This window comes from Capra hircus, chromosome 8, assembly GCF_001704415.2.
Source record: "Capra hircus breed San Clemente chromosome 8, ASM170441v1, whole genome shotgun sequence".
Classification (NCBI taxonomy): domain Eukaryota; kingdom Metazoa; phylum Chordata; class Mammalia; order Artiodactyla; family Bovidae; genus Capra; species Capra hircus.
Window position 1 is genome coordinate 39,733,566 of NC_030815.1, and position 25,681 is coordinate 39,759,246.

At 41.1% G+C, this 25,681-nt stretch overlaps 1 protein-coding gene across 1 annotated transcript; it reads left to right on the forward strand.

Annotated features, from left to right (window-relative positions):
* On the forward strand, positions 528-23,244 carry SPATA6L (spermatogenesis associated 6 like). Its single transcript, XM_018052764.1, has 8 exons — positions 528-548; positions 1,628-1,867; positions 6,351-6,453; positions 11,266-11,300; positions 12,153-12,226; positions 18,214-18,307; positions 19,373-19,475; positions 22,641-23,244. Exons 1-7 carry the CDS (start codon positions 528-530, stop codon positions 19,460-19,462), a joined length of 657 nt encoding a protein of 218 aa, XP_017908253.1. The 3' UTR covers positions 19,463-19,475; positions 22,641-23,244.

The window sequence follows — 25,681 nt, forward strand, 5'->3', positions numbered from 1 at the left end:
AACTGGACAGACAGAAACCTGGAGACTTATTGCTAGGTTTGAATTTACATAGTCAAATTTCTTGTTCAGCCTGTCACATTAGAGTGATGATGTTTGGCAGGTATTCATCATGGCATAGTTGGTGGGACAGTGTGATCCAGAAGCTACAGTCACAAGCTTGACCTGTAGTCTAGTTAGTTTTTGTTGTTGTTGTTTCATGATATTTACTCTTGATTTTATCAACAGTAGTGTTTCCTTCTTTCTTGTGCTGAGGCTGAAGGTCAGAGTTGTATTTGGGGCCCCCTCTTTGGTAACAGTGACGGTTCTTTTTGTTTTGGGTAACAGTGAGGGTCTTGGGGCATTCTTGAGCACTACCTTCATTTTGCTTGTTCAGCCCTGATTTCCCCTTCACACTCATTTCTTTCTGTTTTTGTTTTACCCCATTGCCCATAATTTTGCAACCATGCAAAATCCTTTCTAAAATGACACAGAGAATTAATGAATATAGTTTGTAGACCTCACATGGGGTCCTAGAATAAACCTTGAAAATGTGGGCTTTGGATTTAGGGGTACTGAAGAAGCAGGGTCATTAATCTGTGCAAATCCATTAATCCCCTGGGCACTGTAACTCATCAATGGAAAACCAGTGATTAATTTTCAGGAAGGCAATAGCTGCTTTTTAGTCTTTTCTTATTTACTGACTGTTTTCTCCAGTCTGTTTAAATGTGCATAGTGACTTTTTAGTTTATTGCTCTTTTTCTTCCATTCCATTTTGTTAATCTTGTTTTAATCTCGTAATGTAGAGATCTTGTGTGATCTCTCTACTTCTCTAGTCTTGCAGTCTTCCTCTAGCGCCGTCTAGTGGTGGAGCCTAACAGAACAGATAGGAAAGCAGAAGGGGATTTGCAGTGGCGGGTTCAGTATCATAAAATTGAGTATAGAAAGGTGGGTTTGGAGCTGAGAGAAAAGTGCTTACTCATCAGTATACTTGGCTTCTAATTTTTAAATTGTTCTAAAAATTTCCATAGCTATACATACAGCCATACTTTTTCCTTAAAATAAATTGCTTGAGGTAAAATCGCTGAACCCAAGTATATGCCAAATTCTCTGTCTCCCTGTCTCGCTGTATTTGTGTATCTGTCAATCATCTGATGGGGCATGGAGGTGTCTGATACTTTCCAGCTTTCTCATAATACGAATAAAACTCACTTTAAATTTCTTTTTTTAAAAAATTTTGTTACATTTTGGCTGCACTGAGTCTTGGTTGGTACATGTCAGCTTCTCATTGTGGTAGCTTCTCTTGCTGCAGATCATGGGCTCTGGGGCATCTGGGCTCAGTAGCTGCGCATGGGCTTAGTTGTTCTGTAGCATGTGGGATCTTCCTGGACCAGGCGTCAAACCCATGTCCCCTGCATTGGCAGCTGGATTCTCAACCACTGGACCACCAGGGAAGTCACAAATCTCACTGTTAATAATTTAAATCTACTAGTGATACTAAGCTGACCTGAAGAAAAATTTTAAAATGCCCTTCCCTGAGTTCATGTTTTATAAATCTGAGATGTTAAATCTTCTACCTTAGTTCAGTTAAATACAGTTATATTCTGATTGAGCTTTCTTCTTTAAAAATATTCTCTTCTTTGGGTTTCAGGAAGAAAGATGTATGTCACGAAGGCCTTTATCTACACCAAATGGACCAAAATTCCCCTTGAGTTGTGTAAAGATGAAACCAAGGGAGAGTAATCTCGACAGAGTGCCCCCAGGCGTCCAGTCCCGGCCACTCTCTCCATATTGCACCAGGCGTTTCTTCCAGGACCAGCCAGCTCAGCTGAACCTTGGATATACTTTCAAAATACCTGGAGAAAGCAAACCTCCGTTTGTAGTAAGACACGTGAGCCTAAAATTATTTTTCAGAGTCCTTTGGAATGGTGAGGGTGTGAATGAGGATGGAATAAAGGAAGGTTGGACCATGATAACAGATGTGTAAGTAAATAAATAGAGGAAATTCAAATGTAATAATAATTATGATTAAATTATGTTCATTTCCTAGCGTTATTTTCAGGAAACTCCTATAAAGATGTCTTGTACAGAGGACTTGCTGAGTAAATATCTGCTATCCCTATTTTTAATTTTAGAATTAAAAATAATCTGATTATTAATAGTGTTATCTGCATAGGACAACCTGCCACTATCCAGGAAGATCAATGAACTGACAGTAGTAGATTCATATCAAAGGCTGGCACATACTCTGTACAAATCTGAAACTAAAGCCTCATCAGTTTTAAGAAAACTGCTTGAGTTTTCATAGTAAGATCATTGTTCCATGGCCAGCTTTTTAAAGTATATATTTATTTATTTGGCTGCCTCCAGTCTTGGTTGTGGCATGCGAGCTCTTTGTTGAGTCATGAGGGATCTTTTCATTGTGGTGCATGGACTCTCTAGCTGCAGTGCATGGGCTTAGTCACTCCATGGCTTGTGGGATCTTAGTTCCCTGACCAGGGATCAAACCCGTGTCCCCTGCACTGCAAGGCAGATTCTCTACCACTGGACCATTAGGGAATTCACCAGGCCTCACTTTAAGAGTAGGAAACGTGGCTGCAGGAAGAAGCAATGATATGCCATACTCAAAGTCCTTAATTAAAGTTATGTTAGATTTAGCCATCAGGAAGTAGTGGGCAAATTTAATCACACTTGTTTTCATAGTCTTAATTTTTTTCAACTACTATTAAAGTAAAGGAAAATACAGAAAAGTTAAGAAAAAAAAATTACCCATAGGTTCACTAGAATAATAAAATCATTGTTTAATTTGATATATTTTCTTTTGACTTTTTTGGTATTCATAAGGCCTTATTTTTTCCCATAAAATTATAATTATACTGTATATGCAGATTCATTTCTTTACAGTTACATATGTTTTTATTATGTTAACACTTCTAGTATTAGTTCCTGTTTTTTTTAAAAATTTATTTATTTTAATTAGAGGCTAATTACTTTACAATATTGTAGTGGTTTTTGCCATACATTGACATGAATCCGTGTAGGTGTACATGTGTTCCCCATCCTGAACACATCCTATCAATAATATGTGTACTGGTATTTTTCTTTTTCTTTTTAAAAATTAATTTATTTTACTTTACAATATTGTATTGGTTTTGCCATACATTGACTTGAATCCACCATGAGTATACATGTGTTCCCCATCCTGAACCCCCCTCCCACCTCCCTCCCTATCCCATCCCTCTGGGTCATCCCAGTGCACCAGCCGTGAGCACCCTGTATCATGCATCAAACCTGGACTGGCGATTTGTTTTACATGTTTCAATGCCATTCTCCCATGTCATCCCTCCCTCGCCCTCTCCCACAGTCCAAAAGACTGTTCAATACATTTGTGTCTCTTCTGCTGCCTTGCATACAGGGTTATCGTTACCTTCTTTCTAAATTCCATATATATCCGTTAGTATACTGTATTGGTGTTTTTCTTTCTGGCTTACTTCACTCTGTATAATAGGCTCCAGTTTCATCCACCTCATTAGAACTGATTCAAATGCATTCTTTTTAATAGCTGAGTAATATTCCATTGTGTATATGTACCACAGCTTTCTTATCCATTCGTCTGCCAGTGGACCTCTAGGTTGCTTCCATGCCCTGGCTATTGTAAACAGTGCTGCAATGAACATTGAGGTACATGTGTTTCTTTCAATTCTGGTTTCCTCAGTGTGTATGTCCAGCAGTGCGATTGCTGGGTCGTATGGCAGTTCTATTTCCAGTTTTTTAAGAAATCTCCACACTGTTCTCCATAGTGGCTGTACTAGTTTGCATTCCCACCAACAGTGTAAGAGGGTTTTCTTTTCTCCTCACTCTCTGCAGCATTTATTGTTTGCAGACTTTTTGATAGCAGCCATTCTGACCAGTGTGAGATCGTACCTCATTGTGGTTTTGATTTGCATTTCTCTGATAATGAGTGATGTTGAGCATCTTTTCATGTGTTTGTTAACCATCTGTATGTCTTCTCTGGAGAAATGTCTGTTTAGTTCTTTGGCCCATATTTTGATTGGGTCATTTATTTTTGTGGAATTGAGCTGCAGAAGCTGCTTGTATATATTTGAGATTCATTTTTTGTCAATTGCTTTGTTTGCTATTATTTTTTCCTGTTCTGAAGGCTGTCTTCTCACCTTGCTTATAGTTTCCTTCTTTATGCAAAAGGCTTTAAGTTTAATTAGGTCCCATTTGTTTATTTTTGCTTTTATTTCCATTACTCTGGGAGGTGAGTCATAGAGGATCCTGCTGTGATTTATGTCAGAGTGTTTTGCCTATGTTTTCCTCTAGGAGTTTTATAGTTTCTGGTCTTACGTTTAGATCTTTAGTCCATTTTGAGTTTATTTTTTTGTGTAGTGTTAGAAAGTGTTCTAGTTTCATTCTTTTATGGGTGGTTGACCAGTTTTCCCAGCACCACTTATTAAAGAGATTGTCTTTTTTCCATTGTATATTCTTGCCTCCTTTGTCAAAGATAAGGTATCCATAGGTGCATGGATTTATCTCTGGGCTTTCTATTTTGTTCCATTGATCTGTTTTTCTGTCTTTGTGCCAGTACCATACTGTCTTGATGACTATAGCTTTGTAGTATAGTCTACAGGCAGGCAGTATGATCTGAAGTCAGGCAGGTTGATTCCTCCAGTTCTGTTCTTATTTCTCAAGATTGCTTTGGCTATACAAGGTTTTTGTATTTCCATACAAATTGTGAAATTATTTGTTCTAATTCTCTGAAAAATACTGTTGGTAGCTTGATAGGGATTGCATTGAATCTATAGGTTGCTTTGGGTAGTATACTCATTTTCACTGTATTGATTCTTCCAATCCATGAACATGGTATATTTCTCCATCTATTTGTGTCATCTTTGATTTCTTTCATCAGTGTTTTATAGTTTTCTATATATAGGTCTTTTGTTTCTTTAGGTAGATCTATTCCTATGTATTTTATTCTTTTCATTGCAATGGTGAATGGAATTGTTTCCTTAATTTCTCTTTCTGTTCTTTCATTGTTAGTGTATAGGAATCAAGGGATTTCTGTGTGCTAATTTTATATCCTGCAACTTTTCAATGAATATAGTTCCTGTTTTTCATGAACTCTATTCTACATTGTAGTTCATTTATTCTCCAGAATGTTAATGATTGATATTATTGTCAAGTTGATAATTTGACTCAGAATTACCTGTGTGATGTTTGTATATTAGACACAAGAAATGAAGCATGGTAAATCCCAAGGTCAAGGTGCTTTTAAGATGACTGGTTATAGCATTGGTTTGCAGGTAGAACAGAGATGTTTGGCTAGAAAATACAGGATAGGTGTTTTCCTCAGGTAACCTGTAAAAATGTCTGGCAAAATCTAGCACTCTAAACATAGTTTCATACAAATATTGTTAAATTGAGTATACTGTGTCTGATTTATTCCATTTGATATATATTTTAATAAAATACACAACTTTAGTGTATGCCATTATGAACTAAATAACCTTAAAATGTTTGAAGTTTTCTTAGGGAATTAAAATTTACATGATACTTTTATTTAACAAATTCATATACAGTCTTTACTATGTGCCAAGCTCTTTCCTAAGGGCTTATAGATATTAACTCTTTTATTTAGCTAGATTTCCTGATGATATCTGATGTTTAAGTAGAAAAATTAAAATGTAGAGGACCTGATGTTGTCAAGATTGTAAATTCTAATAAAATTATTTCTTGTAGTAGAATGAAGAATAATAGTATAACATGACTTCTTGACATTAAAAAAATAAAAAACAAGGTTTTTTACAAAGAAAATTAAGCAACTGTATGTCATAGACATTCTGGAAGAGTCTCTATTTCAAGTATTTTGACCTGTCGATCATGTTGTTGAATGTAGGAAAATGTGATCACCTTAACTAAAATAATACAGTCACCAGTGTTCTTTTTTTCAAGGAAATAGACACTCAGACTGAAAGGGGATGTGGAAGGCTGAAAGATCACCTTATGAAAATTCCTTGTCTTCAGGGAGGACCCCACCTAGGCCATTACTGCTCAGAATATGAAGCTATCCTGTTTTAAAAGAATGTTAAACAAACTCCGCTTGCTCTTTACTGGCCTTACCAGTGGTTAGAATATGATCTGTGTCATATTAGCCCATATCTTTGTGTTCTAACCTCAGTGAAAGTAGGGACAAACAGGGTTCCCTGTTGGTTATAACATTTTATATACTTGGAGGCTGTGATTTAATCTGTTCCCAACCTTCTCTTTTCTCACCTGCATGACTGTGATTGAAGGGGAGAAAGGTATTACAGGGAATGAGGAGAGAGTAATACAAGCTACAGTGGGTTCAGGTCTCATTCCTTTCCTTTCAGGTGGACAGTGCAAAGCCCTTTGGTGAGAACAGTTCACAGCATCATTCCCAGAAGTCTAGAAGAAAACCTAACTTTTCAAACTTTCCATTTCCAGTGAGAAGAGGTATTCGATTTTCTTGTTACTCCTGTGTAGTTTTCCCATGGGAACAAATGCATCCTACCTCTAAGTCTTCTTTCATTCTGAGGAATCACACATTTGTCTGGAAACTCAGGGTCTAATTCTCAGGTGCCGTCACTGGGAGTTTCCAGGGAGGGGGTTCCCATGAGCAGAGTCATCAGCAGAGATGCCTTCTGTTTCAGAGTTTCCCTAGGAGGAACTGGGGAGACTTCCCCCAAGGAGTGTCACCACTGCGTGTGTTCTGGTTGTGACTGTTGGAAAAGCAGAGAACATCTTGTCTTGATGGGATCTCCTTGAAAAGGCACCACAGATAGCTAACAAATAAGACTCACCATTTCTTAGGATCAGATGCAGTAGAGAATTGATGGAGATCAGGAGAGGCAATACTTCCTTTACAAGACTGCATGTCAGCAAGGAGGAGAGCCAGTTCTCTCTGAAACAGTGAGGTTAAGGCAAGGGTTCTCAGACATTTAGATTTCAGGACCCTTTTGTGCTAAGTATTGTTGAGAGCCACACTGAGCTTTTCTGTTTGTGAATGATATCTATCAACAATTAGCATTAGACATTAAACTTGAGGAATTTATAAAACACAAGAATATACAAGCACACAGCCATCAGAGTGGTGACATCATGACATATCATATAGCTTTTGGAGAACTCTGTTATATAGTCATAAAAGAATGAGAATGAAAAAGACAGAGTATGTCTTACTATTAGGAGAATAGTTTTGACCTTGCAGAGTTCCTAAAAGGTCTTAAACCCATGGGGAGGCCCTAGATCATACATTAAGAATTTCTAGGTCAAGACATCCCCCTGGTGGTCTGTTCATTTCCAAGGCAAACCATTCAGTATCACAGTAATCCATGCCTATGCCCCAACCACTAATGCCAAAGAAGCTGGAGTTGAACGATTCTATGATGACCTACGAGACCTTCTAGAACTAACACCAAAAACAGATATCCTTTTCATCATAGGGGACTGGAATGCAAAAGCAGGAAGAGATACCTGTAACAGGCAAGTAGCAAGCAAATTTGGTTTTGGAGTAGAAAATGAAGCAAGGCAAAGGCTAACAGTTACAACAAGAGAACACACTGGTCATAGCAAACACTCTCTTCCAACAACACAAGAGATGACTCTACACATGGACATCACCAGATGGTCAATACAGAAATCAGATTGATTATATTCTTTGCAGCTGAAGATGGAGAAGCTCTATACAGTCAGCAAAAACAAGACCAGGAGCTGACTAAGGCTCAGATCATGAACTCCTTATTGCCAAATTCAGACTTAAATTGAAGAAAGTAGGGAAAACCACTAGACCACTCAGTATGACCTAAATCAAATCCCTTAGGATTATACAGTGGAAGTGAGAAATAGATTCAAAAGATTAGATCTGATAGAGTGCCTGAAGCACTATGGATGGAGGTTCGTAACATTGTACAGGATGTGGCAATCAAAACCATCCCCAAGAAGAAGAATTACAAAAAGACAAAATGGTTGTCTGAGGAGGCCTTACAGATAGCTATGAAAAGAAGAGAAGCTAAAGGCAAAGGAGAAAAGGAAAAATATACCCATCTGAATGCAGAGTTCCAAAGAATAGCAAGGAGAGATAAGAAAGCCTTCCTTAGTGATCAATGCAAAGAAATAGAGGAAAACAATAGAATGGGAAAAACTAGAGATCTCTTCAAGAAAATCAGGGATACCAAGGGAGCATTTCATGCAAAGATGGACACACTAAAGGACAGAAATGGTATGGACTTAACCGAAGCAGAAGATATTAAGAAGAGGTGGCAAATACACAGAAGAACTATACGAAAAAGATCTTAATGACCCAGATAACCACAATGGTGTAATCACACACCTATAGCCAGACATCCTAGAGTGCAAAGTCTAGTGGATCTTAGGAAACATCACTATGAACAAAGCTAGTGGAGGTGATGGAATTCCAGCTGAGCTATTTCAAATCCTAAAAGATGATGCTTTGAAAGTGCTATACTCAATAGCTAGCAAATTTGGAAAACTCAGCAGTGGCCACAGGACTGGAAAATGTCAGTTTTCATTTCAATCCCAAGAAAGGCAATGCCAAAGAATGTTTAAACTACCACACAATTGCACTCATCTCACACTCTAGCAAAGTAATGCTCAAAATTCTCCAAGCCAGGCTTCAACAGTACATGAATCGAGAATTTCCAGATATTCAAGCAGGATTTATAAAAGGCAGAGGAACCAGAGATTAAATTGCCAGCATCTGTTGGATCATAGAAAAAGCAAGAGAATTCCAGAAAAACATCTACCTCTGCTTCATTGACTACACCAAAACCTTTGTGTGGTTCACAACAAGCTGGAAAACTCTGAAAGAGATGGGAATTCCAGACCACCTGACCTGCCTCCTGAGAAATCTGTATGTCTGTCAAGAAGCAACTGTTAGAACCGTATGTGAAATAATGGACTGGTTCCAAATTGGGAAAGGAGTATATCAAGGCTGTATATTGTCACCCTACTGGTTAATTTATATGCAGAGTACATCATGCGTGTACTACATGTTTTTCCAGTAGTCATGTATGGATGTGAGAGTTGGACCATAAGGAAAGCTGAGCACCAAAGAATTGATGTTTTTGAACTGTGGTGTTGGAGAAGACTCTTGAGAGTCCCTTGGACAGCAGGGAGATCAAACCAATAAATCCTAAAGGAAATCAGCCCTGGATATTCATTGGAAGGACTGATGCTAAAGCTCCAATCCTTTTGCCACCTGGTGTGAAGAACTGACTCATTGGAAAAGACTGATGATGAGAAGGATTGAAGGCAGCAGGAGAAGAGGACGACAGAGGGTAAGATGGTTGGATGGCATCACCGACTCACTGGACATGAGTTTGAGCAAGCTCCTGGTGTTAGTAATGGACAGGGAAGCCTGGCGTGCTGCAGTCCTTGTGGTTGCAAAGTGTCGGATACGACTAAGTGACTGAACTGAACTTTAACTCAACTGAACTTTATGAGTGAAATACATGAACCTGTGTCAGTACTGAATGTCATGGCAGTGAATTTCAACCATTTCTGAATTAATTCTTAGGCTAGAAAGGGATGGTCATAGCCCATTCTTCTGACCTGGACTTACACCATCCCTGACAACAGGTTTTCTATCTTAGCCTGAAGGGTTTCTACTTTTAAGGGGCTGCACAGTCTCTTGTGATAACTCAAGCCAGTATTCTCTTGGATCACGGTGACTGTTTTATAGCAACAAGTCAAAGACAGGTGATGGGATTTGAGGCAGAAAATGCTTCATCTTCTCTGATATTTAGATTGAAAATCACCCATGTAGCCCATAAAAATAGCACTGTCTTACCCATTACCTTGAAATCAAGCAACAGAAAGTGTCCTTCCCTGGGGAGGACAGCTGGGCTTAATGCTAGCTAAATAACAATGGGGTCATGTATCACATTGGTCTCGGCCTTTGTCTCTTCTTAATCCTGGCAGGTGGAGAACTAAGGTTCCAGAGAGGTTACAGAGTGTGTACAGGTCACACATCAAGTTTTTGGCACACCTACATTTAGAGAAGACGTTCAGACCTCTGGGCTCAGATCCTTGGAATCCCTGTAGCTTCCAAGCCAGACCTTTCCTTAGGTCACCTGTCAGCTCACTCATCCGGGCCTAAGGTAGAATAAAGCAGTGCTTCTCAAATTTCAATGTGCATTTGAATCACCTGGGTGTCTTGTTAAACTACAGATTCTGATTCCATAGGGCTGAGGTGGGACCTGGAATCCTTCTTTTCTAACAAGCTTCCAGGTGATACCGATGCTGCTGGTCCATGGACAACACTTTGAGAAGCAAGGGAACAAGGGCAACCCCCTGGGATCAGTAGCAAGGGGGTTCCTAGGCAAAAGGGCAGGTTTGTGGCTATAGCTAAAAAGGGCCTTAGCACTACTGATTCCCTGCTCAGCTGGGAGTGTGGTAGAAGAGAGCTTTTGGGACAAGATGGCCACATACCTACATGCATGCCCAGAGAATATGACAATTCACATGCTTAAAAAAAAAAAATCCCTTTTTATATCTTCCTTCTTATCACTAGTGGCATAGGGGAATCAGCAGTCCCTTGTCGCTGCCTCAGTCCCAGTCAGCTGGGGGAAGCCATGGTGGTCTTAGCATAGCCTTGCAAATACTCATTTCAAAAGCATTTTATTTTCAATCTGGAACAATCTCATTTAGTCTTGGTTTTGTCTGTGTATTTATTACTTCTAGTAATTCTCATCATTCTCTGGTATTAGATCTACTTAATGTAATCATAATGATTTTCACTTTTGCTGTGTTGTTTTCTCAAGCTCTCATGTATTCGTTTTTGTCTGTCTTGGACAAGTATACTCAGAGTTTCTGTGTAAGTAGGATTTTATGTAAACCTAATATAAAGGGAATGCCAGAGAGGCAGAGGTTTGAATTTTATATTGAGCCACATGGTTTTCTTTTAGGCTGTGGACACCTGGGCAAATGTGTTTTCCAAGCTGCCCCCAAGGGCTACTGAACTTGTTGCTTCACTTTAGACTCACTTTTACCCTTCTTATATCCATACGTACTGCCATTAATATAACGTTATTGTTTACCTCAAGAGGACAGAAAAAAACTCATAGAATTTCTATGACTTCAGGGAGAATTAAAAGTGATGGTATGATTTACAAGGCATCATTTAAGTTCTCTAATAATTCATTCATTGTGTAATGTTTTTGTACTGCTGTGCAATAAATTTAATAGCAGCTTTAGGAGTAACTGTTAATAATGAGTCATTGAAACACCTGTTTCTCTTTCTTCTAGCGTCTTCTCTTGACAGCCTTGGAGCTAACGTGAAGGTAATTTTAGAAGTAGCATTTGTAAAATGATTTATTACCAGCTATATAATGTCAATTATTGTGCTTTCTCCCATGAGCAGTTGAAAATACATTTCTAGCTCATGTTGCTTGTGGAATTGCTGTAGTTTAACTTGAGTTGCTTTGCTTTAGTTGGTTTTTTCCCCTCATATAAACTCCTTTCATTTGTAGGATGAGTCACCAGTGAAAGTGTATGTAGGTTCAATACCTACTTTATCAGTAGTAATTGTCATTGCTTTTTATCGAATTGAATATAGAGAGGTGGTCAATCACTTGTTCTTGAAGTCTGATTGGCTTGTTCAGGTGAAGGTGCAAGCTTCCATGTTACAACATGACAATGGATATATGCAAAGAAAATGGAGTACTCTCAGCTTCCTTTGACATAGCCTTTAAATATTTTGTCTAAAAATTTTTTCTTTCCCAACACAATAATCCCTAGTCCTCACAAATCAAAATTCAGAGCATGAGTTTATTTTGGCTCGTTAATATATACCAAATGAATTTGGTTATCTTTCCTTGCCCTTGACTCCTGAGCATTTTCTCTCTAGTCTTCTCTGCTCCCACTCCTCTTGTATTTGCAGGAGATCCTGGGGACAGGTATTCTGTCTTCTTGCCCCCAGTTCTCTTCCTTGTCCCACCCAACCCCAAGCTCTAAATTAAGCAAACAAAAGCAAAAGCTATAACTAAAGATGAATGCACATTGTCACTCAGGTTATCAAAGAGCCAGATGAACGGATTGTTTTAAGGAATGAATCACCATCATCTTTAGATTCAAGTAAGTTTGGAAAGCCCTCGCCCAGTTACAATAACCAAGGGGATGCTGATTTTCACCAGGAAACTTCATTTGACACCTCCCAGCACTCCAGATCTCCCAGCCCTCTTCTGGATCAGCCCCTTCTCCGAGAAAGGTCAGCAGCCAGCACCCATCTCTTTGCTAGAAGAATGACTTGTGGTCTGACAGGAGTAAAAGTCAGGTCATTTTATCAGTTTGCTTCCTTAGGAATATTCAGCTGGGGCAGCCTGACATGAAACATTATTATTCCTTGAAAAATAATCCTAGAGTAAGAATTTAGATTTTTCTCTTACCTCTGGAAAGCATATCTCAGAATGTTTGTTGAAAATGGGATAGGCAGCTCAGTTGGCATAGATACAATTTATTTCTCCATTATTATCTGTCATTAAAAGTTGGCTTAAAGCTCAGCATTCAGAAAACTAAGATCATGGCATCCAGTCCCATCACTTCATGGCAAATAGATGGGGAAACAGTGGAAACAGTGGCTGACTTTATATTTTTGGGCTCCAAAATCACTGTGGATGCTGATTGCAGCCATGAAATTAAAAGCTGCTTGCTCCTTGGAAGGAAAGTTATGACCAACCTAGACAGCATATTAAAAAGCACAGAGACATTTCTTTGCCAACAAAGATCTGTCTAGTCAAGGCTATGGTCTTTCCAGTAGTCATGTATGGATGTGATAATTGGACTGTGAAGAAAGCTGAGCACTGAAGAATTGATGCTTTTGAACTGTGGTGTTGGAGAAGACTCTTGAGAGTCCCTCGGACTGCAAGGAGATCCAACCAGTCCATCCTAAAGGAGATCAGTCTTGGTTGTTCTTTGGAAGGAATGATGTTGAAGCTGAAACTCCAATACTTTGGCCACCTGATGTGAAGAGCTGACTCTGATGTTGGGAAAGATTGAAGGCAGGAGGAGAAGGGGATGACATAGGATGAGATGGTTAGATGGCATCACCGATTCAATGGACATGAGTTTAGGTAAACTCTGGGAGTTGGTGATGGACAGGGAGGCCTGGTGTCCTGCGGTTCATGGGGTCGCAGAGTCGAACACCACTGAGCGACTGAACTGAACTGAATATTAGAACCCCAGCTTTTGATTTCACTAGTATAAAAGAACTCACTATAGAAAGTTTGGAAATTATAGAAAAATGAAAAGGAGTAAAAAATATCACCTATCAGTCCTACCACCCAAAGACAAGCATGATTAATATGTGGGTATAGTTTCTTTCTGTTTTTCTAGACGTGGTTTGTTGGCTTATTTATATCATCATCACACACACACCAAACCTTGTTGCATGTGTCTGGAGGGCAGACCAGAGATTAAGAGCAGGAACCTTTATTTTCCAATCTGCATTCCCTACTAATGTGATTAACCATCCAGTTTTGCCCCCAACTGTCCTGATTTTAACCATGAATGTCATGCATTGTGGGAAACTTCTTGGTCCCAGGCAAACCAGGACAATTGGTCATAGCTCTAAGGAAGTAGCACCAAAGATAATAGTTTCAAGGTAGTTGGTTTGAATGAAGGATAGGCCAGTCTGCTTTACTCTGCATTGTTAAGTTTTTAGAGTGATTTCCATCTAAATAATACAGTTGGAGACTTTCCTGGTGGTCCAGGGCTTAAGACTTTGAGCTTCCACTGCTGGGGGCGTGGGTTCAATCCCAGTCCCTGGTTGGGAAATTTAAGATCCTGCATGTTGTGTGATGTGGCCAAAAAAAAAAAAAAAAAAAAAAGACACATGAAGAATCAGTTACTAATTCATGGTACTTAGTAGACATTTAATAAATATTTGCTGACACAGGAAAAATATCATGCCTCAGAAGGGAAACATAGTCGACCTGTTAGGCCTCAGATAGAAATGTTAACATTTAAAACATCTCCTCATCTCTGAGAACTTCCAACCTAGCAGAGAATTTTTTTTTTTTTTTAATGTACACAGAGAACTTTCTACAGGGCAGAACTTTGAGAACAGTACAGACAAAATGCTATCAGAGTACAAAGGAGAAGGATGGTACTCTGGAATGTTTCATGGAGGAGGTGGCATTTTCATGGGGGCCTGGAGGGGAGGGGATTGGATTATGATAGTTAATGGAGGGGAGGAATGGAGGTGAGAAGGCAAGGAGTGCTATCAGCTTCTAGAAGTTAGAGCAACCTGGGGGATGAGTGGGTGCCAAGGCTGATAGTCAGAGGGGGCTGTGGAACCCAAGCTAAAGAATTGGAGCTCAGTTGGAAGGCTTCCCAGGTAGTACTAGTGGTGAAGAACCTGCCTGCAAATGCAAGAGACATAAGAGACATGAGTTCGATGCCTGGGTTGGGAAGTTGCCCTGGAGGAGGAAATAGCAAGTGGCAGCTTTTGCAAGTCAGTCACAGGAATTAGCACAGTTGAACTGTAGAATGATGACAATCACTTATCTCTTTTCAATCACTTATCTCTGATGAGTCAGCAAATTCTGTGTGTCCAAAGTCACTCTAAACTGATAAATTTGAATCTAATCAGACTGATTTTGTAAATAAGGTCTTGATCAGGGAAAAGCATAGTATGGTCACACAAGGGTCATCTGGTTTGCCTAAGACCATCCTGGCTTTAGCCCTGAAAGTCCTGCATTCTGGGAAAGCTCTCGGTTATGGGCCAACCAGGATAGTTTGTCACCTTAACCTCTAGGGAAGTGGCGCTGAAAATACTATTTTTAAGACAGCTGTTCTGAATAAAGACAGCTGTTCAGACTTCCCTGGTGGCTCAGACGGTAAAGCGTCTATCTTCAGTGTGGGAGACCTGGGTTCGATCCCTGGGTTGGGAAAATCCCCTGGAGAAGGAAAAGGCAGTCCACTCCAGTACTATTGCCTGGAAAATCCCATGGACAGAGGAGCTTGGTAGGCTATGGTCCATGGGGTCGCAAAGAGTCAGACAGGACTGAGCGACTTCACTTTCCTTTCCTTTGTATTCTTGGGGAAGAATCCATTCCCCATTGATCGTAATGTGATCACAGAGGTAGCCCTGAACACTGGGTTTCGTTCCAGATTCGTTTGCTCTATGTACAACAATCCCAACGTGGGGGTGCTGAGGTTTGTAGCAGAGAAAGTATTTATTCAGAGCAGTCAAGTAAGGAGATGGGAGAACAAGTCTCAGATCAGCTTCCCCGAAGGCACGGGGTGGAGATATTTATCGGATAAAGAAGCAATGAGGTCTTAGGCATGAGGAAAGGTGGTTGGAGGTCAAGGAAATGCCATTGGAGGTTGAGAAAAGTAAAGTAATCAGTGCTTTACCCAGGCATATCTAGGTTACATGCTTCTTCATGGGGTGTGTGTTCAGAAGTGGAGGAGCCTGGCATGATTTGAGGGTGGAGTTTTTGGCCCTCTGATGTAAAAGAATTATTCATCAGATGTCTGTGCAGACACAGTTTTAGGATCAGTGATCCCAACCAGTCTTGAATCAAACAGGATCCAACTCCATATTCTTGGAGAATAACTTAAGCCCACCATGATTACTAGAGTGATCCATAATGTCAGAGGCTTTATCTGTAAAGATGTTAAGGAATCTTGTGATATATTTCCTAGGCTATGTGAAGCTTGGAGGGTATGCAATTAAGGAAGAGAAAAAGAACAACAACAACAAAAAAAAACTAAAGCAAGCTTAATCAATAAGGCAGGTTGCAAACAGAGGGATTTTTAACCAGCAATTTCCTTATCTTCTGTTCTGTAAGACATGCTCAGGGATTCCTGATAGTCAACCATATGGGTCTTGGTCTCGCTCCCAGTGCTTAGCCTCTGCCTCCTTCACTATTCTTTTCATGTGATCCACTGGGGCCAGTCTCCTCCTGCTCAGACCATAGACGTACACAAGAAGTACCTTTTGAGTTTCTGCTGACAATACTGAAATCAGCAAGGGCCAAGTTTGCAGGGATTAGTTGGAAGGTGAGTTTTGGAGTGAGAATTTAGCCCAGGGTTTTAAGGGAGGAAATGGAAAATCCTTTTAACTAGCTGCGGGGGAAATGGTAGTCCTAAACATGGGAGGAACACTCGAGCCTGTTTCCTAGCTCCAGTGACTGGATAGTGTCACGTCCCTTCAGCCCCTATCCTCACTCTTCCCACTGCACTAGGATAAGGCTATAATCAAGGCATAGCACTACCCTTGCCTATTGACTCATCATTCTCAGAGATCTTCAGATTTAGTGCTGAATGCATATAGTAACAAGTATAGGGATCATTCTGGCACTGGTTACTCAAGCCCAATGAAGAAACAGTTACAGTGTCCTGCTGCTGCTAAGTCGCTTCAGTCGTGTCCGACTCTGTGGCAGCCCATGAGGCTCCCCCGTCCCTGGGATTCTCCAGGCAAGAACACTGGAGTTGCCATTTCCTTCTCCAATGCATGAAAGTGAAAAGTGAAAGTGAAGTCGCTCAGTTGTGTCCGACTCTTAGCGACCCCATGGACTACGGCCCACCAGACTCCTCCGTCCATGGGGTTTTCCAGGTAAGAGTGCTGGAGTGGGGTGCCATTGCCTTCTCCGTTAGTGTCCAGCTGGTGCTTATTTTTAAATGCTAGCTTCATTTATAGCTTCAAAATATTTCTATTCCTTCATCTTAAAAATTCTTAGAGGAGTATAGGAATGATGTGCCTTGCCTTTAAATATGGTCAGTGCTATAGGTGATGCTTGGAGAAGGCAATGGCAACCCACTCCAGTACTCTTGCCTGGAAAATTCCATGAACAGAGGAGCCTGGTGGGCTGAAGTCCATGGGGTCGCGACTGAGCGATTCACTTTCACTTTCACTTTCCACTTTGATGCATTGGAGAAGGAAACGGCAACCCACCCCAGTGTTCTTGCCTGGAGAATCCCAGGGACGGCGGAGCCCGGTGGGCTACCATTTACGGGGTTGCACAGAGCCTGACACGACTGCAGGGACTTAGTAGCAGCAGCATAGGTGGTGCTTTCATTTGCTGTGAGTCATTTTCCTGGGTTGGTAATGGATTTGTGTACATCAGTCATTCTCTTGGTCTTGTCTTCCTGGAAACCAGAGAGTTTGTGCTCATTACATGGAGCCAGGATGGGTGGCCTGGGTATGGATCCCAGACCTTGCGGAGGGGCAACTGCAGAGGGAATCATTAGTGTGGTGGTGTAACAACTAGACTGATTCCCACATGTCTCTGTCATTTCCAGTGTTCATTATATATTAATTAAAGAGAATGATTTTGTCCAAATTGCTAAAAAAATTTTTGGCACTTAAAGACAATATCTTTTCAGTGTGCTTTTCATAATCAAATTGCAAATTCTGCCTCAGTTTAAGAATTGGCACTCATTCTCCTCCCAAAAATGAATGAATGAATTCATCATTCAAGTAATCTGAGGTAAATTCCCATTTGGTGTTCAGTACCCACAGAGCCCTGAGATGAGCTCTTAGCCTAGGAGTCTCACTCCCAATTTCATCGTAGGAGAAAAGACAGACATTAACCAAATAATGACAAAATATCCACTGGGGAAAGTGCTATGAATGAGGGATGAATTGTCTCTAAGTGCATGAAATAGGGAAGTTGACCTCCTCTATAGGAAGGAACTTTTCCTGAGAAATCAATAACTGAACTGAGCTCTGATGGGTGGTAAGGACTCAACACAAATGGGGTGGGGGTTGTGGGTGGCAGCATTCTACCCAAGGGAGAAGTCCTGTAAAGTGCCTGTGAAAGGGAGAAAATGCTTCATGTTTGAGGAACCAGAAGACACTGTTAAGACCTGTGGTTAAATTTATGTCTGGAGGGCCTAAAGGAAATAACATAAAATAAGATCCTTATGGTGGAAACAGTAGGGATTAAATTTTGTATTAAAAATTTTTGGATTACATTTTTAAAATATAAATGCAGGGTTTGTTCTTTGGGGAAATATCTAAAATAGTAAAGTACAGAGAAGAAAAGGAATACACACCCAGACACAGACCATTTTTAACATCTTGGCTGTTATTATTCCTGGCGCTTTCCTTAGGTGTAGGTTTAATAAAGACATTGAAACTACACTCTGCACACTGTTTTGTATATTGCTGCTTTTTTCTTACTTCTAAGTTATAAGCATCCTTTTATCAGCTACATGATACTCCACCCTGTTTACTCTGTTGAGCAGGCCCCACCCCGGGTCCCAGTCCACATGGAAGAAGATCCATGAAAGGGTCTGCAGTCTTCTGACATCCCACAGAGCTCAGCAACACCTAAACAAGGTCAGGACTTCTGATGAAATGACATCTTTGCTGACAAAATAATATGGGAACTGGATCTCACAGTCTAGCTGGGGAGATAGACATTAATCAGGTAACTGCAGAAACAAGTGTAAAATTGTGATGCTCACTAAGGAGGTACATGGTATGCTGAGAGCCCATGAAAGGTAGTGCTTGACTTGGTTGGCACTCAGGGCAGGCTTTCCTGAGGAAGAGATAGTGGAGCTGAAATCTGAGTGATGAGTAGTAGTTATTAATACTTTAGAGCACAGGGTCCATCAGGCAGAAGTCCTGAAGTGAGGGGGAGCATGGTCGTGTGAGAGGACTTAGAGAAGACAGGATTCGCCTGAAGCACATTCACTTCTGGGCAGGAATCCCAGTGCAGGGAAGAATCCGGGGACGTGTGTGGTCTATGTGAGCCCACAACATGGAAGAAAGTTTTCCTCAAAGTTAATCAGGTGTTTTTGACTGTTGGACTTGACTGGGGTTGAGGGGAGTGTTTCTGATCCATAGACAGATATACTCAGTACTCCTCTCTGGCAGGTGCACAGCCATTAGCTGTGGCCTGTCACCACTTCAAACCAATTCAGATGGAAGGTTGACAGTGCACCCCTTAGTTGGGTTTAATTATAACATGTAGTTGAATTGGTCATCTTGACTTATTTAAATGCTGGCATATCCTAGATTTATAGGATCATACTTATAAATGATCTTATAATTACCTGGGTGGTGAAATATTTTATTGCCTCTCTGCAGAGTCATTTGTTTTGCTTTGTTAATTCCAAATCTTTTCAAGTAGGGGAATCCCTTTAAAATGTAAAGAGGAAGAAAGAAAGGGAGGAGGGAGGGAAAGTGAGAGGGAAGAAGGGAAAGTGGGAGGGAAGAGGGAAGAAAAAGAAAGGAAGAGAGGGAAAAAGATAGTATCTACATACATACATATATCATGAACACAACATATATGGCATACATGGGATTCATAGATCTCCTAAATGCAAAACTATGCATGCTATATCATTGATCTATATTACATTATGAGTAATGCAGTTGCTGGATTTGTTTGTGTTATAGGAAGAATCCATCTCTGAAGTACAGAATATCCTCGACAGACCAGGCTACCCTCTGAAGAAATACCGTGCACATGAACAGAAATATTTTTAAGCTGCTGTCCTATGTAAGTAAGCAGCCTAAGTGCTTCTTCTTGATTTGCTAAAACAATTTCAGTTTCCTGCTTTCAGTACAAAGCATCTAGAAATGTGGTGGACAAGAGTCCAGGAGGAGACAAGAACTATCCCTTCACACAATGTAGTGATGACAGCACGTGTGTGGGTCCACCAGCAGTCTTATCTCCTCTGTATTCTCCCTTCCCACTCCTAACCTAATGGTCCCTCTTCCAGCTCCTCAGACACGAGCTCTTTTCTGCTATGGGCCCTTCACACATGCCCTTTGTCTAGACTACTTCTTCCTGACTTTGTTTGGGTCACTTCTATTTGCCTTTCAGGTCTCATGGCTTTCCGTGACACCCCCTCCTCCTCTGAGGTACACCTTCGTAGCCTCCTGCAGTTTTCTTTCATTGTTCTATTTCTATGTGGGCCGATTGCTTAAAAGTCTGCCCTTTCTACTTGAATGACACCTTCCCTGGGCCAGGGACTTTTGTTTTCTGACCCACTACTTTATAGCCAGAGTTACAGTGGGGTCCCATTTAACTTGGGTGAACTCAACTGCACCTGCCAGGTGTGTGCCCTGAACAAGATCCTGCCTTCCTCTACCACTCTGTCACCACCCTTGCATTAGATGACCTTCCGCTGTGGTTGGTGCTCAGTAAATATCTTCTGTGAGTGTTGAAATTCAAGTGATGAGGCACTTCTCAAATTCAGTTGTGTGGTAAGAAGTTGGTCATTTTTGTGGGCTGTCATCATTTTTCACATTTTTTCTTGTTTCCCTTCCTACCCAGGCTTAGCGTAAGAATAGTTTTTCCTTATTAAGTGCTTCCTGAGTGCCAGGAACTGACTTAAATACTTCAGTTGTGTTAGTGAGTTGCTATTTAATGATCACAATAGCTCTTAAGAAGTAGGTACTATCACCAGTACCATTTTACAGGTAAGGAAACTGGGGCAAGGAGATGTTAAATGCCTTGCTCAAGGTAGCATGGCTAGTGAATGGCCTTAGCTGTGATCTGAACCCAAGGGATATGGCTTCAGTGACCATGCTTTTACCTATTAAATTCCATTGTCTTCCAGACCTGGAGCTTGTGATAGGAGAACCCTGGGGAGAAAGAGAGGAACCCAAGCAGAGTTGGTGGACATTGCCTTTGAGCATCCCTCAGAGGGTCCTATGGTGTTGTATCATGTAGTCCTTCAGTCTAGCAACATCAAGATGATTACAGATCTTTTTAAAATATAAAGATGTGTGGGATGACGTGCTAGGGTTTCACTGTCATCAGACTCCTAAAATTCTGATTTATGGTCATTCATGCTTGAAGGCACATGTCGCCTTGCCTAGAGCTGGCCAGGACTCTCCACCTTCGGCACAGAGGAGTGTGAGGATAGCTTGGTAATTTCCCATTTTTGTAGGCTTCTGCCTTAAAACGTTCTGCTTCGTAGATTAAAGATGGCTTCTGGTCCACTTAATCTCCCATTTCTAAAATAGTCATCTAGGCATTTATACGGAAGACAACCCACATAATTACCACTTAGGAAACATGGCCCACATAAATACCAAATGTCAAATTGTGTTGAATCTCATCATGCTAACATCAAGTTACCTAAAGCCCTGAACTAGCTAGTATGTGGACCCTGATGTGAGGGGACAGAGAGAAGGTAAGAAAAAAATTAGTAAATTCTGTCTTAGGAAATAAGTTTCCTTCAGCCTTGTATTGTGGTTTATTGGTTTGTTTTCCTATGAAAACTCTCCCAAGAAGGAGGCAGAGGGCTGGAGGGGAGGCCGAGCAGCGGCACCGACCCTGCCTGCCGAGTGTCCCGTCCCTGTGAGCTGCTCCCAGGATCCCAGCTGCCACCACTGTGGCCGGCCCGCAGCAGGAGCCAGTCCACCCACAATCATCCCAGCTCAAGGGAGGGCAAGGAACTCCGGCCCCGGAGTTCTCAGACGCAGATAAGAATTGCAGCACAAAGAGCTCTCTAAAATTACACAGCAAAAGGGAAATAAGCCAAGAAAGGGGGGTGGGGAAGGGACAACAGTGAATTAAAATGCTGCTTTCTGATTCTGCCATAGTTCGTTAGGCCTCCAGCTCTAAATGGTATGGCTGGAATGGCTTCTAGCCTCACCCTCTCTGCTGGCAGGCAGGACCCACTTTACTTCCTCCCACAGGGGTCCTTTCACCTCTGTTACAATCAAAGCAACAAAGCAAACCAGCCTACAGATGCCAAGCTCCAAGCTTGGGGGCGCTCCCTCTCTGATTTGGTCACCAACTTCAAAGGGATTTTCATTTGCTGGCTTGGCTTGTGGGGATTCACACAACAGAAAATGACACGCTTCCCTTCATTCCAGGGACTCCTGGTCCTGTCAGAGTCTAACAGACCACACAGGCAGTGGCCTTGCACACAAATCGCATGGCAGATTTCTGGGTTGGCAGTCCTTAGTGAGCAATAGAGTCATCTGGGGGCTTTGAAAAATGCTGATGCCCAGGCCCCGCTCCAGACCAACTTAGCTGGAATCTCTGTGGGTGGTGCCTGGCATGAGTTTCTTTAATAAAGGTTCTTCAGGGGATTTTAATACACATTTTAGGACTAAGAATCTCCACAGTAGGCTGCAAGTGCTTTGAGGATAGGGGAATTTGGAACACCCTCAGATTTTATACTGGCCCCCTCCATGCTCAAAAATAATTGTTCCATGGAATATAATTAATTTCGGCATATTTAACAGTTCAGCTCAGTAACATCTAGCAGTTTCTACGCATTTACTATATGCTAAGGACTATACTTAGAGAGGGAAATGGCAGCCCACTCCAGTACTCTTGCTTGGAAAATCCCATGGACAGAGGAGCCTGGTAGGCTACAGTCCATGGGGTCGCAAAGAGTCGGACACAACTGAACGACTTCACTACACTACTAAGGACTATATTACTCAGAATAACACTAAGAAGTAAATACTCTGCTTGTCATCATCCTGATATTCTAAAAAGAGCCTGGGTAACTTGCCCAATGTCACATAGGTATTTGTCTTGCTAACCTAATATCACCTCATTCTGGGAGTGTGGGAGAAGGGGCTGCACACCAAGGTTGGGATTGAGTGAAGTCATTTTCTTCTCCTTGGTTGTGTTGGTTGATTGCCTTCTTCTTAGTGCCACATAGAGTATGTCAAGTGTCTTCACATTTCACAGGGGAGACTGAATGAAAGCTGCAGGAGTATCATGAAGAGCTCACTCAATGAGTCAACTGAACAACCGTTTTTGTTCTGTGTATCAGATCACCAGTGTTTGACCCCCTTTAAATCAAACCTGTACCCAGTCTCTTGTAACCAGGTAAGAGTCACTGATTAAAGTGTTTGGGGCTCATGTTTTCTTGTCAAGCTGGACTGTTTGTGTTTCAGTTTGTATGTTTGTTTTGAGCTTGAAATAGAAAGTAGCAATAGTTGGGTGGTAGGTTCTTCTCCATTTGGAAAGCACTTCTTAAAATTTTGATGAAAATGTCAAGATGCCTCTTCAGATGTTCCTTATTTTTGGCAGTGGATATGTTTTTGAAATGTTCTATTTTTTCCCCCTCCTTCCTCTTTTTTCCCTCCTCCCCTCTTGCCCTCAGCTCTCCCCCACCTCTATTTCCCTTCTCTTGACTTCCCGTCCTGTCCTTTCCCCATTCCTTCCCTTTCCTCTTACATTGTCCATGAGCTCGAGGAAACTGCTATTTAGAAGGATAATCTGATATATCCTCCAGAAAAAAAGACTATCATTCTGATTTTCCATTTTTGGTAAATCTCTTCTCTGTGTATGTGTGTGTGGTTGTTGGCTTTTTAGCATTCACTTCAGTTCGGTTCAGTTCAGTCGCTCAGTCATGTCCGACTCTTTGCGACCCCATGAATCGCAGCATGCCAGGCCTCCCTGTCCATCACCAATTCCCGGAGTTCACTCAGATTCACGTCCATCGAGTCAGTGATGCCATCCAGCCATTAGGCTTCATTTATTTATTAATATAAGATCCTGAAAACCTAGGAAGAGGGAGCATTGTTTTTGGAGAATTCAGGTCTTGCTTTAAAGGTTTAGTTTCTAGGATACATTTATAAGAGGAGGCTACTTTCTTTCGATTGTATTTTAAACTACTCCTTCTGTTACCTGGCCTCCCTGGTGGCTCAGACGATAAAGGGTCTGCCTGCAATGCAGGAGACCTGAGTTCAATCCTTGGGTTGGGAAGGTCTCCTGGAGAAGGAAATGGCAAACCACTCCAGTACTCTTGGAAAATCCCATGGACAGAGGAACCTGGCAGGCTACAGTCCATGGGGTCACAAACAGTTGGACATGACTGAGTGACTTCACTTTCACTTTTCTGTCACCTACCCCTCCTTTTTTTCTAGCAATTCTTAATAAATTTATAAGAGGAAAATAACCTTCAAATATTTCCTTGAAAGAGCTACACTAAATTACATTTCTGCTTTGGCAGAAATGACTGCAAAAACCAGATTTAAAATTGGTAGAAGGGTGCCTTTATGAAATGCTTAACCAATTTGAGGAGCAAGAAGAGGATGGAGATGAACTGAAGCAGAGGTTTATCTTTGTGGGTCTATAGACCCAGAGAAGAGAGGGCCTGAAAGCGGAAACCTTTGTCTTCCCATCATACTGTAATCTGAGTGTTTTCCTCTACCATGTCCCAAAACCCTTTCAACTTTCACAAGATTCAGTGAAAATCAAGTTTTCTTCTCTCATTAGGACCACAGGAATTTGTTCATTGCGAAAATTAGGAAAATGAAATTAAAAATTAAAGGAGAAAAAAGTCCAAAAGCAGAAATAAAACTAAATTCATTTATCCCCTTCTCAGAATTTCAACCTAGTAAAAGTATGCATGCATGCATGCTTGGTCACTTAAGCCGTGTCTGACTTCCTCTATGGGATCTTCCTGACCCAGGGATTGAACTCACGCCTCCTGCGTCTCCTGTATTGCAGGTGTATTCTTTACCCACTGAGCCACCTGGGCAGCAACAACAAACATTTCAACCTTGAAAAAGAAAAGATACGCTTAAATTACACCTGCTTGTATGTTCTCAGTGTGTCTGAAACTATAGTTGTCAATTTATTATTTTGAGGTCTAGTTAGTCAATAATAATATAAAATACTATATTACATTAAGACTATGGTACAGTTCTCAGAAAAGGGCCACTTGGGAAGGCCATAAGCAGCTGAAGGAAATCAGTTCTAATGAATTGGTATTCCATTGCAGTTATTGGTTAGGTACACACTGTAACACTTGTTCAGGTTTTTTTTTTTAATGGTTTGAGCTTAGCTCCTTAACTCAATTTAGGAGTAAGATCTTAAATGCCCATTCTTATTTACAGTCTTTTTGTTACCTTTCACAAATCAATCTGCCTTTTGCTCACTTTCTGATCTGCTAACTCCATCATTTAAGTCATTCCTATTTTATCTTTTTGTTTCTCAAGGAGTTATTTCAGTTTTGAGGAGTTATGTTAGGGCCAGGATTGCAGCAGGATTTTGCTTTTGGAATATATAATAATATGAATAATTTTGTGATACATTAGGGTTCAGATTACTTTGGGAAGATTTGTGTCACTAAATGTAATAAAAATTCCCAGCTGTCTTGCTTCAGTTTATTATTCCTTTTTTGACTTTCACAGTTGCAGATCTGTCAGAGCCTGGGCCATATTTTACAAGCTTGTTTCACAGCGTCTGGGTTTACAGAGGCTCCTGGGAAAATCTCCTTGGTGGAGCCTGGGCGCTGCAAGCAGAAGCTGCTGTACGATGGGGAGGCCATCTCCCGATGGTTGCCTGACTGACCCAAAGTTAGCTGAAGCCTATAAACCCTGAACTATCAGTAAGATTTTTAAAATGGAGAGTGTACATGATATGTCTAACATAAAAGAAGTCAGTCAATTTTAAATGTATAACTGGGGAGGACTGATGAATTCTGTATGCAAGTTCACCTAACCCCTGAATGCCTGGCCATACTTACTAATAATCAACGCTGTTCTCAGTTAGTTCCCTTAAGGAAGCCCTCTGATCTTTCAGAGCAGCAGGAGGTAAGGACATGGCCGCCAGTTCATGTTTGACCAGTGAACCTCTAATACCACCTGACAGTACTGCGGTCCTTTCCTGAATGGGGGGCCCATTCCAGCACTCCTGGGAGATGTGCAGGCCTTGGAGAGAACTCCCTCCCCCTTCCCAAGGACTGGGAACTCTGCAGACAATGAGCAGGGCTGCAG